At 46.0% G+C, this 15,991-nt stretch overlaps 3 protein-coding genes across 4 annotated transcripts in view; 2 read left to right on the forward strand and 1 right to left on the reverse strand.

Annotated features, from left to right (window-relative positions):
- Positions 1 to 3,434, forward strand: part of LOC116984240 (DNA helicase B-like) — a 55,418-nt gene extending 51,984 nt beyond the window's left edge. The window contains exons 12-13 of the mRNA XM_033038358.1: positions 1,888 to 2,518; positions 3,382 to 3,434. Of these exons, the coding sequence (XP_032894249.1) occupies positions 1,888 to 2,518; positions 3,382 to 3,434 (684 nt within the window). The remainder of the gene's footprint in view (positions 1 to 1,887; positions 2,519 to 3,381) is intronic.
- The window catches only part of grip1 (glutamate receptor interacting protein 1), a 596,334-nt gene that overhangs the window by 62,674 nt on the left and 517,669 nt on the right, over positions 1 to 15,991 (reverse strand). The gene's annotated exons all lie outside the window — the stretch shown is intronic.
- LOC116984141 (DNA helicase B-like) overlaps positions 10,476 to 15,991 on the forward strand; it is a 73,239-nt gene continuing 67,723 nt past the window's right edge. The window contains exon 1 of the mRNA XM_033038262.1: positions 10,476 to 10,832. Coding sequence (XP_032894153.1) covers positions 10,634 to 10,832 — 199 coding nt within the window. The 5' untranslated portion in view covers positions 10,476 to 10,633. The remainder of the gene's footprint in view (positions 10,833 to 15,991) is intronic.

Below are 15,991 nucleotides of genomic sequence, written 5' to 3' on the forward strand. Positions count from 1 at the left end.
GCAACAATGAAGAAAAAACTAAATAAAATAAATAAACTGATTGCTAAACCCGGCGTGGTGATACAGTGTAAATACAGTGAAAAGAAAGAACACAAACTACAGTGAGCAATCACGTGCAAAGTGGTAGGTAAGTTCAAATTGTCCAGTGTCCATGGTGCAGGATGGGAAGCTGTGCTGGAAAACCAAAGGTTGAAGTGACATCCTCCGACCTGAATGAGGCGCTGTTGCCGGTGGTCAGGCTGCAGGGACGGCATCCGGCCGGAAGGTGGCGCTGTGGACGGCGATCAGGGAAGGTCGAGCATCTCTTCCAGCCGGCCGCGGCGGCCATTTTTGTAGTCGGTTAGCCGCGTGTTTCAGGAGGCCACGTCGGCCATTTTGCCGACCGGCTGAGGACGGCCTTCAACAGCGATTCAATACCCTGTTGCTGGGCCGGACAGGCAGCCAGTGCCCAGGGATCTCGGGTCCGCGCAGGTGAGGAGCAGAAGGGAGTCTTTGGCAGTCGCCCCCAGGTAAGCCCGCCCTATTGGGTGGCTAGGCCCTGGACAGCAGCCGGCGTGGAAATGGGCGGGCCCACTCTCTCCCCGCTCCCGGGGCCGTCAGGCATGCGTCGGTGATGCTGGGGGCAGGAGATTGCTACACTCGCAGCTCCTGCAGCAGCTGGTGGGGCAGCATTGGCTGGTGGAAGAGCGACGGCTGGTGGGGAAGCGACGGCAGCCGCGGCTTCTCACTCCGGTGAGCAGCAGCTGGTGGGGAAGTGGCGGCAGCCACAACCTCTCTGCTCCGATGGTCGGCTCCGGGCAGATCATGTGGGAGAGCTTGGCGGCCGTCACACAAGGACTGTCACTGGACCGCGCCCCTTGACCTAGGCGGCCTGCGGCATACCTTACTGTAGGGCCTGGTTGGCGGCAGCGTCGTTCTGCTGGGCTGGGCAGTCGGCTTCAGACATCAGGTCTCCCGAGGCTGCGTGCATCGGGAGAAATCCAAATTTCCAATTTGGATAGTCGAGATCACCAATGTAGCGGCGCCAAACGTGGTCAGGAAAAGGCCAGACGTCAGGCAGGTTCAAACAGTAGTTTTATTCAGGTGTTACATGTTGGTTTGGTCCACTAACTTAATTGTCATTGCTGCTGTAGCTGAGCGAGGTTGTTCTCTCGAGCTCAGCTACCTGTTGACTGGGGTGATCTCAAGGTGAGATAAGCTAATGTAGCAGGGCACTCCCCCTAGCCCATGACAACATGTGCCAGCCTTTGTAGCTACTGACGAGGGTTCGACCATCAGTGGTCTGTGTATCAGTTGACGCCACAAAGGCTATGTTTTTGGAAACTACTGTCTGGTCTAATAATTGTACCTCATGGTTGCATAATGCACCTCTAGAATACTACCTCATGCTGTGAATTGTTGGAAGATTACGTGTCGCATTAATGGTGAGGTTATTACAAAATTTAGCCATTGGGAAATGATGCGATTTCTCTATGGAATGCTGAGCAGAAAAAGCTAATGCAGTTCTAAGGATAATTTAACAATCAAACATAATTTTCATTGAGGGAATTAAAATATACAATGATAGGAATTTGGGATAAAGAACAATTGCATGAAGAATGAGAATTGCATTTGATTTGTTTCTTTTTCCCCTCTTGTTTCACAGAGCATTCATACATTGAGTGTAGGTTATCAAAGCTGAAGTGAAATTTACAGTTGTATTTAATGGAGAGCAATCAGGAATGGACGATTACCAGGTTACTTTCCCAATTGTTTGAGGGTTCACATTAGTTACAGCCCTAGACTGCTGCTTTGGCTGTGCTGCACTAACTAAGCATAACTTGGGACCTTAAAGTCTGCCGAATGGGTTTGAAACACTAATGGAAATACAATCTTTTTCTACTTTAGGGCTCTGAAGCCGACACAGTTGTGTATGTTGTGGGATCGGCTGGAAGACAGAACTGGCAGCACATCTATACCGCAGTCACACGAGGGCGCAAACGTGTATATGTTGTTACATCCCAGACTCATTTTATTAAAGCAATGACAGCCAGAGTCCTCCAGAGAAACACACGCCTGCGTGAATGGCTGCAGGAGAAACTAGCAAAACCAGGAGCTGCATCATGCTGTGAAGGATCACAGTTCCAGCAACAGGCAAGTTGCATGCTCTCTGCAGTGGCAGCACCCAGCTCAACCCTGTTTGATTCATCTGCTTCTTCCACCCAGGTATTACCAAACTTGTCATCCTGTACAGCAGGAGAAGTAAATGAGAGCACAAACACACAATCTCAGAAAGAAGGCTCCTATTCTGAAGATTTGCAATTTGCACAGAATTATAGCTGGTCTTCTAGTGTGGAGCTGGACAACAGAGAATGCAATGGAGCCTGCGAAAGGCCAGATGAAGCAGTCAACTCCTTGCCTCATATTGATGATACATCAACAAGAGAGAGTTTGGTGATGACTACTGAGGAAACTGACTCTAAAACAATTGAAGCAAACTGGTCTCCTGGCTGTAAGAGAAGTGATAATACTTCAGCTGGTGAGGGATCGACTGCAAAGTATTCAAAGGTAAATTAAATTAGCTGTTGGGTGGTCTAAATTACTGAAGTATTAACACCAGATCATGTTGACATTTAGTAAGAAACAGCAGTTTGTTGTTCATCCATCACAACAGCACTGCTGATTGCAGCTTTTGGGGAACACAAGTTCATAGGAGTGTGGGTTCTGAGCTTATAACATCCCTGCTTTATAATCCAACTTCTGAATAGCTGTCATTTATGTTGGTTAGTCCTTCAGAAGCAATGAGAATGATTTTTTTATCCTATTTAAAAACATCTATTTTTTGTGCCAATCGTGCCACGTATTATTATTTTAAGGTTGCTTGCTGACCATAACTTTGCTGAAAACTCATTTCATTAACTTGTGAATGTGCTACCAGTGTTTTATTTTTCCGCCTATTTACATCAATATAACTGAAATGATTCTACATTGGCTACGGTTGCGCAAGACCTGACAAAATGTGTCATCATTCGTTTACCCTCCCTTTCTATATCCCTTCTTGAACTGAACACCAATCTGCTGCTAAGTATTAATGGGTTAATTCTGTTTTCTCAGGATTTATTACTGCCACTGATGCCTTTCTAAATTGTGTTTGGTAACCTAAGAAAAAAATGTTCACTGACATATCCTAAAGAAAGTAGAACTTGAAGATTACTGGTCTTTACTCCAGTGATACAAGCAACTATTGATTGGAGTTAATAAATGTAGCAAAGTAAATATCTGAGATTGTAATTGGTGTCCACTGAAAACGGTTAAAACATAACTAGATTTATTTTATGGCATGGTAATTAAAAAATGATAACTCCTTTAAATAAACCACATGTATGTTATTTTACTTTGCAGATATTAATGGAATCACCTCTTGGCTGTACAAAGGTAGAGATGATGGTACTTGATAACTCATCACCATCAGTAAATGCGAGGAAAATGTTGTTTACAGAAGAGAACAAATAAGGCTGTAGATTTTACTCAAAAATGACAAGTTGGCAAATAGACTGCTATTATGGAATTGCAGATATGTCTAGATGAAACTGAAAGGTATGTTTATTGAAACATAGAAAATAGGTGCAAGAGGAGGCCAATCGAGCCAGCACCGCTATTTATTGAGATCATGGCTGATCGTCCCCAATCAATAACCCGTGCCTGCCTTCTCCCCATATCCCTTGATTCCACTAGCTTTATGTTTTAAAACCAGTGATAGGACTTTTAATGCATGTACCAGTCAATGTAATAACGGGTTACAGAGATATGCCAGATAAGTATTCTCATGTAATTTGTGGCAACCAGTTTTTTTTAATTAAAAAAATATTTTGTGGAATGTAAGTACTGTCTTTGAATTTTACATGAATGGCAGTAAATAGTTTTCTGTGATATATAAATTCAATTGTACAACATTCAATTGTACAACAATAGTGATTTTGTCTCACATGGTTTTATTTCATCTTGCATATCTCATACAAATTAGCAGTGAAGATTCCCAAAACCTTAGACGATAAATATCATGCTACCAAAGTAGGAAATTTGTACAAAAATACTTTACAGTTTATAATACTTGTTTGTTACAAATAAAAATACATTGTCCAAAGGACATGAATCAAATCTCATATCTAGGTTGTAGCTGTCTGTATTCATGTTGCTGGCAGTGGTTTTCTTTTCAAATATGCATCATGGATTTAGGCTGGGAAATGTAACATTACAAGTGTGGTAGTTGTACAGTTAATGGCTCAAAGGAGGGTGGAGATATTTCCTTGATTTTCAAATAAGAGAGTAGGTTTTAACATTCATCGAGGCAGAATATGACCAAAAGCAGATCAGTTCTATATAAAGTAAAACTCCTTTAATCTGACATACTCAGGGATATTGAATGGCCCTGAACTAGCAAATTTTACAGATTGGATATTAATTTATTTACTCTAACGTGTCAGTATGAAGAAAGGTTACAATCTGAAATGGAATCCATGTTCTCTAAAGATGCTCCCTGACCAGCTCAGTTACTCCAGCACTTTGTCTTATGTTGCAAACCAGCACCTGCAGTTCCTTTGTTTTTAAAGATGTTACACAATATCATCTCAGTGAGCCTGGAATGTTTAAAAGGAGTGTGGTAAACAGAATTTGGGTGAGCTTAAAGGGATTATACAAACCGGGGCTCTAGTGAGACCATAAGGAATGAGACAAACATCATCTGGTTAGATAGTTGCCAAACAAATGAATTTTCCGAAAGGCTGGGTAGCAAGTGGATTATTGGAGTTTTACTGCAGACACTAATATCTTTTTTTCTGTTAGTCACTCCACTATTGTCAGAATGTTAGAATCTACCACCCCTATGTTTCAATCCATTATTAGGAGTGAGGCACAAGCAACAATAATACTAAGATATTTAACCAGCCTTAAGTTCATACACATCAAAGTAAAATTCAAATTTCAGTTATACTGATTTATAAAGTCAATCATTTACAAATACAAATGCGTTCCTTAACTAGTTACCAAACCCAATAATGGGCTATAAAATATGAAGACGGAATACACAAAGGAGCAGGTTCAGGTTGATGTGTGTAAATGGAATGGGATTTAAGACTAAGTAATCCACATGGCAGATACATCTCATCAGTTACAATCTCTATGGCAATATCAGAATCTTCATGGCAAAAGGTGAGGTTGTAAATTCCCAGCACAGAGAAGGTCACCTGTGGTGTTTGGATTGGGGTGGTATTTTACTAAATTTTACAGTTGTTTCTGTATATGATTTTTAAATGGTCAATCTGTATTTTCAAACATGCTAATTTTTTTATTGCCCAGGAACCAGCTGGCAGCATCGTAGTTCATCATTTAAAAAATTAGAATTTGGACCGTAAGCACCATGGGGAGGTTAAAACACTCTTGGCAATGAGTTTTTGTTTCATGGCTGTGCCCTGCATAGACTGGCTTAATATTTGTCAAACCTGTTAACCTTTTGTCATTTGCAATATGAGAAGGGAACAAGTTTCCATTCATTCATGAAATGTGTGCACGTGGTATCTGTGAAAAATGCAAATAGTTGATAAGGAGGGTTTTTCCATGAATGAACATTGTTCAAAATGAGTTAGCACCATTGGGGAACAAAACGCCTGTCAATTGGATTGAATAGCTGGCACTACAATGTGTTGGTATTTTCTTGGATCTCTGTACTACCAAGCCTTCCTTTCTGTTGCCTATAAGTATGAGCTTCATTCTGCTCATTCCATTCTTCTGGTTGTAACGTCTGATCTTCAGAGAGCACCTCCTGGAAGGCTAATGGGTTTCTGCTGATGACCAATTCAAGTTTATTGCCTGAATCTGCAATTAGTGGCACTACCAGGCAGCAGTCAAAATCTCTGGTACGAATATGATTTACCTGTCACAAGGAAACAAAATAGCCATCAATCCGATTGGAGTCTACTTCCAGGAAATATGCTACTGGGTTTGTAGTGATCTTTGATGCAAGAATAAATATACAAGTGTTGATCTCCCTGTACCTGTAATAACATCTCATAAGGCTGAACACCACCAAGGGCAGCTGGTCCATTTGGTCGAATGTTGTTGACATACACACCTTTCTCCAGCAGGCCATCTGAAACACTGAATCCAAAATCCTGAATGTCTGAATCTTTATATATAGTGTTACCTGTGAAATATGGAGATATTAATTAAAAACATTCAAAGTTGGTCCATTATCAACTAATATATTCTCACAATAATTGAATACATTGGGCGCCGCACGATGGCAGCCTCGCCAACGGTGTCTGTTTTTTTTGTTCTTTTTAGTGTGTTTTAAAAATGTGTTAATGTCTCCACTCCTTCTCCCCCCACCTCCTTTAAAAGATTTACCGTACACTGGGTCAGCCATCTTTAACCTTCCTGTTCATCGCGGCTATCACCTTGGCTTTGCATCGTCTGAATTTCAGACAGTGCTCCCCCGCTTTCCCTGGCCCTCGCCTTTTAGTGTGTGTCTCTCTCTCTCTCTCGCTCTCGCTCTCGCTCTCGCACTAAGTGGCTACAGAAACAAAATATTCATAAAAATATGTTTTTTGTACTGAACCACACTTCTAATGAAAAAAGTCCTTATCAACAGTCCTTATAAAGTTAAAAAGTCTTTATGTAACCTCAATAAAATGATTTAGTCGAGTACTTACAAACCCGAACAGAAGATACAAATTAAGAGGATGCTGATGTCTGTAGATTGCCAGAGCAATTATGAGACCTAGAGATCCTAAACCGTTACCAACACCAAGGCAGGACTAGAATCGGGACAAGACAGTAGATTAGCAAGTAATACAAAATATACTTTCAAATTAAATTTGATATTATTTTAGTTAATGATTAATGCCGCGTGAGAACATGCGAACTTTCTCTGATAGTTGATTAGGATTAAGCGAGTTCGGTATTCCGACTGGTCATAGGTCACTCGAGATAAACACCCTCGGCATATGAGCTGCTGCATGTATACAGACCTGCGTTTCATCCGTAGTCGGGATCGAACCGGGTCTCTGGCGCTACAAGTGCTGTTGAATTGCTACTGGAGTTAGCGACACGAGTTCTCCCTTCTCCACTGGTCCATCAGAAATCTCAGCAGTGACAATCTAATGAACCACGGTCCGGTCCCCTTCAGCCTAGGTGTTTGGGTTCCATTCTCACTCAGGCTGTCCTCCCGGGTCATACAGGGTTATTATACAGGGGTGAACCACACACCCCTCTGCTGCATAACCACAGGAGGCAGATTTGTGAGTCTCACTACTGTCCCCGCCCCCTGCCGAGTGTCCCATCCCTGTCCGGGGCGGCCGGAGATGTCTGGGGTGACCCTGGACTGACGGGACACCGGCCCGGAGCAGTGGCGGCCCCAGGCTTACAGCTAGCGCGGAGAAGAAGCGCTAACTCCAGCTCAACTCTGCTCCAACTCCCGAGGAACCCGTTCCCCGATCGGCCGGGGACTGTCAGCTACATCTCTCGCTTTATTCAGTGACCGTCAGTTAACCCCCTCGGTGCCGAAAGCCGAGCACCAGTCATCAACGGGGATACACGCAAAATGCTGCAGTAACTCAGCGGGTCAGGCAACATCTCTGGAGAAGGGTCTCGACCTGAAACGTCACCTATTCCTTTTCTCCAAATATGCTGCCTGTCCCGCTGAGTTATTCCAGCACGTTGTGTCTACCTCTGCTGTAAACCATCCTACACAGCAACGCCTGTCTGTGGGTAAAGGCGAGGCGGCGGGGAGAGAGAAACTCGCCATCGCGGCTTCACGGCAGATCCCGGACACCCCGTTTCCGCAAGAATTCCCCGGCGCTGGGACAATTCCCCCTTCTCCCCCCCCCCCATCCCCCACCCCGGACTGGAGAGGGGGACTGGGGGACATTGCCCGCCTCTGCAACAAAATGTGCAAACCCCGGCACTCCCCGCGGAAGATGATACTAAACACATCTGTGAGCAAAACACAAACACGCACGTCTATCCCCCCTCCCCCTTCTCTCCCCCCACCTCTCACCGTCGCTCAGCCGGTCCAGTCTCTCCCCCTGGCATCTGCCCCCTCTACCTCTCACTGTTGCACCCCGCTCTCCTGGCACTCCCGTTTGCTTTTTTTCCCCCTCAAATGACCTTCGACAAATGCCATGATTCCTTGCATTTTCGGAATACTGAACTCGCTTACTGAATTAACTTTACTTGCTGCAGTGTGAATGGTAACATCAAATCTCACATTAAGTGAAAATAAAAAGGCAAGGAGAGGTAAATCAGAAATTGTAAAAGGAGAACTGAGTGGTGCATATTAGCAATGACAGAACTATCGGGTGGTTTCACTTTCTGTTTATAATTGGCGAGTTAAACTTTTCCATATCATTCCCACTTTCTCCAGATGACAGATTAATTTATCACCACGTCGGCCAGAATGCTTAGAGAAAGATAGACCCAAAAAGCTGGAGGAACTCAGCGGGTCAGAGAGCATCTCTGGAGAAAAGGAATAGGTGACGTTTCGGGTCGAGACCCTTCTTCAGACTTGAGAATCTCTGATGTTTTGAGAAATGTCCCCGGGTTGACGGCTGGGGCCGGGTTGAGCCCCAGCCCTTGTCCCCGGGCTCCAGCTCCACCGCCGCCTCGGCCCTTCCCTTTACAATGAACCGAGACGACGCCATCGGGCCCCGGCGCCCCCGCCTCTGCTCTTACCCAAGCGGATGTCCACGCTGGTGCCGTAGTTGAAGTCATATTCGATGGAGGAAGCGACGGTACGGATCCATGTCCGGCTCCTTCCTCCACTTCCGCGTAACCCCCCATGACCAGCCTAAACCAGCAACCCCCGTCCATGTCCTCCACAGATGTTGTCTGTCCATGTCCTCCACAGATGCTGCCTGACCCACATCTGAGTTGCGCCAGCACACTTTGTCTTTTACATGTAAACCAGAATCTGCAGTTCCTTGTGCCAACAAGCAGGCAAGTCCTCTCTGTGCAAGTGTACCAGAGCAAAGTCGACCGCATAAGAAGATCTGGTTTAGTACAAGGGCTGTCCCTAAAAGCAAGAAAATAGGTTCAAAGGACAAAGAAAGGGGATTTTTTAAACTTATGTTTTATTTTTTACGTAGTTGTTGAATGCCAAGGTTGGACCCAGTCGGCTGAACCCAACTGAAGAATGTTCAATGGCCACATGCACCAAGATAATGAAAATCTTACTTGCTGCAGTTTTACAGGCACATTAAATCCAACGAAACAACAAATAAAGATACAACAAGTTAATACATTTTCTAGATAAACCAGGTCATGAGTGTGCAAGGTAAAATGTAGCCTTACCTGTACAGCAATCTTAGAGAGCTGCTATCAGATTGGGGCATAGAGGAGGGTTCATAAAACATACAACACAGAAACTGACCCTTTCAGCCCATCTTAATCCATATCAAACATGATGCCCATTTATGCAAATTGAATGTACCTGTATTAGTGCCTTTCCTATACCAAATGCCTTTAAAATGTTGTGACTGTATCTGCCACTTCCTTTGGCAGCTCATTCCAGATAACCAACACTCTGCATGAAAATAACACGCAAATTTCCTTTATATTGCTCTCCTCTCACCTTAACCCTATTGCCTCTTGTTTTAGACTTCCCTGCCTTGGGGGAAACTATCTATCTATGCTTATCATAACTTTATAAACCCAGAGAGTTTTTCACACAGAGAATTGTGAGTGTGAAATTCTCTGCCTCTGGATACTTGCAAGTGTCCTAAATCTGGTGCACACAGAACCTTTTTATCAGGGTGGAAATGTCACAGAGGTTATAGCTTTAAGGTAGAGGAGCAAAGTTTAAAGGAAATGTGCAGGGCAAGTTTTTTTTACAGAGAGTGGTGAGTGCCTGGAACATACTGCTAAAGGTTGGTGGTGAAAGCAGATACATAATGATATGTAAGGGGCTTTTAGATAGGTACAGATATTAAGGGATATGAATCACGTGCAGACAGAGTAGGTTTGCCGAACACCTCCGAACAGTTCGCCTGATGTCGCGGTTGCCAAACACCTTCCCCATTCCCACAATGACTTTTCTGTCCTGGGCCTCCTCCATTATCGTAGTGAGTACCCGCGCAGATTGGAGGAGCCGCACCTCATATTTCGCTTGGGCAGCTGACACCCCTCTAACACTTCATTATCTCTGTTACTCCGTCTCCCCTTACGCTCAGTCTGAAGAAGGATTTCGATCAAAAACATTACCCATTCTTATATACAGTGTGAACGCACACATTAAAAAAATAGTAGTGCAATAATAACAATAATAATCTACAGTATGTAGTTCAGATCTTATTTGATGTTCGCATAATTTCCAAGAAAGACTCGTTTTCAGGCTGCCGCGGTAGTCTGTACAACCAGTGAAATGCCAACAATTGTGATTTACAAAATAAAACGATATTTCCTGTGTCCGTGATGCGAATGAGGCGGGACGGGAGGTGGAGCAACATTGGAAGAGAGTGGAAGGAAGCTGAAGCTGCAGAGGAGTGAGTGGCTCTATGCTCTGGCTACGTCAGAGTCAGTTCGAGATCCTACGTTAGCTGGCACCCAACGATACTAGTACCTGTGCTGGCGCCAGAGTTGAGTTCACTAGCAGCGGCGAGTCATGGCTGCTCAAACTCGCTCATGTATCATCGTTGAGGGTTACATCGAACCACGAAAAGACAAAGAGTCGGAGGCAGATTCGGACAGCGAGGAGAACCAGGAACCCGAGGAGGACTTGCAGTTCCTCGACCTCAACGACATGATAAATGTTTCCCTCGGTGCCAACTCTGTCAACGCCTCTTCTGTGGTCGGGCGGTTCGGTAAAATACTGATACTTAACTTACATTTAGTTTACTGTTGAAGTGTATTTTTCAAGTGCAGGAGCTTTTTAATTTGCAATTGTTAGTCTTTCCACTGATAATAGTAGTTGGACCGGCCCGGCAATTGGAGGCCTTGCCCAACGGGTCCGCGTTTAGAGTTTGGATGTTCTCAAGAGTCCAGGGTGAAGAGTGTCTAATTGTCATATGTCCTGAAATGGAGCAATGAAATTCTCACTTGCAGCAGGACACTAAAATAACACTCTGCAAACACCATCATGAACAACAAGAGTTCAGTATATATATATATTTATATATATATAATAGTGCTTTGGCGGATGAGACAAGAGTCGATTTTCCAAACGAGTTTTATTAACAAAACGATGAAATCAACGAAGTGACTCAACACAGCCAATACACACATTTAGCCACAACGGTGGTCCAGAACAAAGATCTTATAGCAGAGCCTCTATAATCTTTGGTCCAGAACGACTGAAGGGGCATCGCCCAGAAAGCGCGCGAAAAACAAACCTTCCCCAGAGTCACATGTCTGAGGCACCCGTTCGATTACCTGCGGGCACCAGCAGGTGCCGCTACAGTGCAAAGATAAAAACTGCCCACTAGTCTGTGTAGTTCTGAGCAAAGATTATAGAGCAGAGCAAGATGCGCCACTCTGCGAAAAAAGCGTAGTATGACACGCCATTTTATTGAGTTGCAATTTACTATAATATTAACTAAATATATGAAGTGATTGATTATATGTTCGGTAGGGGGCACTGCACTGGCAGCAGCCTGTCGGCAGCGCGTCCGTCTTTTTTCAACTTTTTAAATTTTTTTAGTATGTTTAAAAGTGTGTTTTTAATGTTTCTTTGTGTGTCTTGTGTGGGGGGTGGTGTGGGGGGGGGGTAAGGGGGAAACCGTTTCGGCCGCCTCTTCCATGGAGAGGCGACTTTTTCAGGTCGCCTCCCCCGTGGCCTAACAGCAAGGATCGGCGCCGACTTTCCCGGAGACGCGCCCGGAGCTTCAGCGGCGGGCACAGCGTGGACTCTCGGCGCGGAGCGGGTGAGACCTCGCTGGAGGGGAGCGCTCCGTTACGCTGGCCCGCGGCAGCCGGCAGCCCGAAGCAGCAGTCTGCAGAACTCCAGCTGGTGCGGCGTCTACAGCCCGGGATCTCACGTGGAGGACCCGGGGGAAGAAGAAGCTTCCACCGCCGGCCCGCGGCCAACTTCTACCGCGGGTGCGGCATGGACTTAACATCACCCCAGGAGGGGAGCTTCGACCGCCGGCCCTGCAGACTGCGGTGCTTCCGGCTGCGGCACGGCAGGTACTTTAAAACTTTGACCGCCGGCCTGCGGCCTACACCAGCCTGAAGCCGCGGTCTCTGGTTGGGAAGAGCCGATCCTGGACTCACGTTGAATTTGACTTTGTCCCTTACCATCTGGACGCCCGCAGCAACGGCTGTGGAGGGTGGTGGTCCCGACCACGGGGGAAAATGGAGGAGGACTGGCCAAGCTCTGTGCCTTCCACCACAGTGATGAATGCTGTGGTGGATGTTTGTGTAAAATTTTTATTGTGGTTGTGTTCTTTATTATTGTACCGCTGCTGGCAACCCAAATACCACCGACCTTGGTTGTGTGGCAATTAAATTATTTCAAATTATTTCATTATATATAACACACTTTTCCCTACAATACTGATTACACCAAAGATGATAGAGCGGATCAATCTTTGGAACGGATTACACCAAAGATACTAGAGCATTGCCCGCTGCCTCGGGAGCGCCGACCGCGGGCAGACGCTTGAGGCTCTCCCGCCGCCCGTCTTCATCTGGTATCGGGGGGACCGAGAATCAGTCCTGGATCAACTCAGGAGTGCAGGAAACATCCTCTTCCCCCAACTAGATATACTAGAGGAGCCTCTAGTATATTTGCTTTTCCCTGCGACCTGATATAAGAGCAGATTTGATAACTGTGGAGTCCGTCCCCGCTACCAAAGATGCCGCGTTTGGCATAAACAAATGGCGGCTGTGACGTACCGTTACGTACTACACGTCAGCCAATTGGATTTCGGAGGAGTGGTCTATCTTGCTCTGCTCTATAATCTTTGGTTCTGAGCTTATTTGGAGGTTGTATTGTTTAATAGCCTGATGGTTGTAGGAAAGAATTTGCTCCTGAACCTAGACGTTACAGTTTTCAGCCTCCTATACTACCTTCCTCCTGGCAAGTGTGAAATGAGTGATGTAGGTCTCTGATGATGCTGGCTGCCTTTTTGAGGCAGTGACTCCAGTAGATCCCTTCAACAGTGGGGATGTCAGTACCATTGATGGACCAGACAGTGTCCACCATTTTTTGCAATCTACTTTGTTCCTGGGCGTTTGAGTTAACGAAACAGGATGTGATGCAACCAGTCAATATGTTTCCTACACTTGCAGAAGTTCAAGAGAATCCTCTCTCCTCGATCTTCTTGGGAAGTTGAGGTGTTGATGGTCTTTCTTTATAATTGCATCAATGTACTAGGTCCCGGACAGATCTTCAGAGATATGCATGCCCAGGAGTTTGAAGTTTTTGATTCTCCCCACCACTGATGAAGGTGGGTTTGAAGATCCTCAATCTCCCTCTTCCACAGTTAATAAGCAGTTCCATGGTTTTACTGATGTTGAGAGCAATGTTGTTTTGGCACCGTTCGGTCAGTCGATCGGTCTCCCTCTTATACTCTGACTAATCGTCATCTGTAATTCATCCAATTTAAAGATGGAGTTGGGACTGTCCGGCTACACAGTCAAGAGTATAGTTGAGCAGGGGGGCTGAGCAAGCAGCCTTGAGGTGCTCCTGTGCTGATGGTTTCTCAAGGAGGAAGTGTTGCTGCTAATTCATACAGATTGTGGTCTGTTGATGAAGAAGTCAAGGATCCAATTGCAGAGTGATCCCAATTCCGTGAGCTTGGTAATGAGTTTGGAAGGGATGATTGTGTTAAACACCGAGATGTAGTCTATGAACAGCCTGATGTCTGTTTTTATTGTCCAATTGGTCCAATGCAGAAGGGAGATTTTCCCTTGACCTATCAGGCAATTTCTAGTGGGTCCAGGTTCTTGATGAGATCTCAGTTGATATGCGCCATAAACAAAATGTCAACACTTTATCACCACAGATATTAATGCCACCGTTTGGTAATCATTGCGGCATGTCACCTTACTCTTCTTGGGCACTGTTATTATAGATGTCCTTTTAAAGCAGTTGGGAACGTCAGACCTCCGTAATGAGAAGTTGAAGATATCTGCAAATACTTCAGCCAGGTGGTCTGCAGAGGTTTTAAGAACACGACTATCATCATGTCAAGACGCTTTCCAAGGGTCCACCATTCTGAAGGATCTTTTGATATCAGCCTCGATGACAGATTCTAATACCATCGGGGGCTGTGGGGGCCCCGGGAAGGCTTTCTCCCTGTCAAAGCATGCTTAGCACGCATTTTCTGAGACCACGTAGGATTCCTCCCACGTGGTGGTAGAGTCATTGGTTACTGTAAATGACCCCTTGGTGTTGTTACAGTACCAACAGAATTACAGTGGGGTTGATAGCTATGGCAAAGAATAAAATGCAGGGCAATGGGTAACTAAGAGGGAGGTTTGGGAAAGTTCTCTTGGGAGCTGGCATGGGCCCAATAAGTATAGCTATGAGTGTCGTAATGCATAAGGAATATAATTGAGTGTCATAAGTCTCTTCCTTGCATATTATTTGCATCCATACAATAACCAAGATACAGCCTTCATCAGAAAATCATTGCTGTTGCTGCCAATGGTACATGTCTGATGCATGCACAAGGGACTGGAGATGCTGGTTTACACAAAGTCCTGGAGTAACTCGGTGGGGTCAGTCATTCCAGCATTTTGTGAGGGCCTGATATTTGACTACCCACTACTGCTGAAGAGGATGTCTATCAAACCAGGAAGCAGAAAGAGTTCAAAGGTACACAAAAATGCTGGAGAAACTCAGCGGGTGCAGCAGCATCTATGGAGCGAAGGAAATAGGCGACGTTTCGGGCCGAAACCCTTCTTCAGACTGATGGGGGGTGGGGGGGAGAAGGAAGGGAAAAGGGAGGAGGAGGAGCCCGAGGGCGGGGGGGATGGGAGGAGACACCTCGAGGGTTAAGGAAGGGGATGAGACAGCAAGGGCTAGCAAAACAGGGAGAATTCAACGTTCATGCCATCAGGACGCAAGCAACCCAGGCGGAATATGAGGTGCTGTTCCTCCAATTTCCGGTGTTGCTCACTCTGGCAATGGAGGAGACCCAGGACAGAGAGGTCAGATTGGGAATGGGAGGGGGAATTGAAGTGCTGAGCCACCGGGGGTTCAGGTGACTGACTGACTGACAGGTGACAAACCAACTGACTCACATGGCTATCTGGACTACACGTCTTCCCACCCTGCCCCTTGTAAAGACTCCATCCCCTACTCCCAATTCCTCCGCATACGCCGCATCTGCTCCCAGGATGAGACGTTCCACACCAGGGCATCGGAAATGTCCTCGTTCTTCAGGGAACGGGGATTCCCCTCCGCCACCATAGATGAGGCTCGCACCAGGGTCTCATCCATACCCCGCAACACTGCTCTCTCTCCCCATCCCCGCACTCACAACAAGGGCAGAGTCCCCCTAGTCCTCACCTTTCACCCCACCAGCCGGCAAATACAACAAATAATCCTCCGCCATTTCCGCCACCTCCAACGTGACCCCACCACTCGCCACATCTTCCCATCTCCCCCTATGCCTGCCTTCCGCAAAGACCGCTCCCTCCGCAACTCCCTTGTCAATTCTTCCCTTCATTCCCGTACCACCCCCTCCCTGGGCACTTTCCGTTGCAACCGCAAGAAATGCAACACCTGTCCCTTCACCTCCCCCCTCGACTCCATTCAAGGACCCAAGCAGTCATTCCAGGTGCGACAAAGGTTCACCTGTATCTCCTGCAACCTCATCTACTGCATCCGCTGCTCTAGATGTCAGCTGATTTACATCGGTGAGACTAAGCGGAGGCTGGGCGATCGTTTCGCCGAACACCTCCGCTCAGTCCGCAATAACCTACCTGAACTCCCAGTGGCTCAGCACTTCAACTCCCCCTCCCATTCCCAATCCGACCTCTCTGTCCTGCGTCTCCTCCATTGCCAGAGTGA

This window comes from Amblyraja radiata, chromosome 19, assembly GCF_010909765.2.
Source record: "Amblyraja radiata isolate CabotCenter1 chromosome 19, sAmbRad1.1.pri, whole genome shotgun sequence".
Taxonomy (NCBI): Eukaryota; Metazoa; Chordata; class Chondrichthyes; order Rajiformes; family Rajidae; genus Amblyraja; species Amblyraja radiata.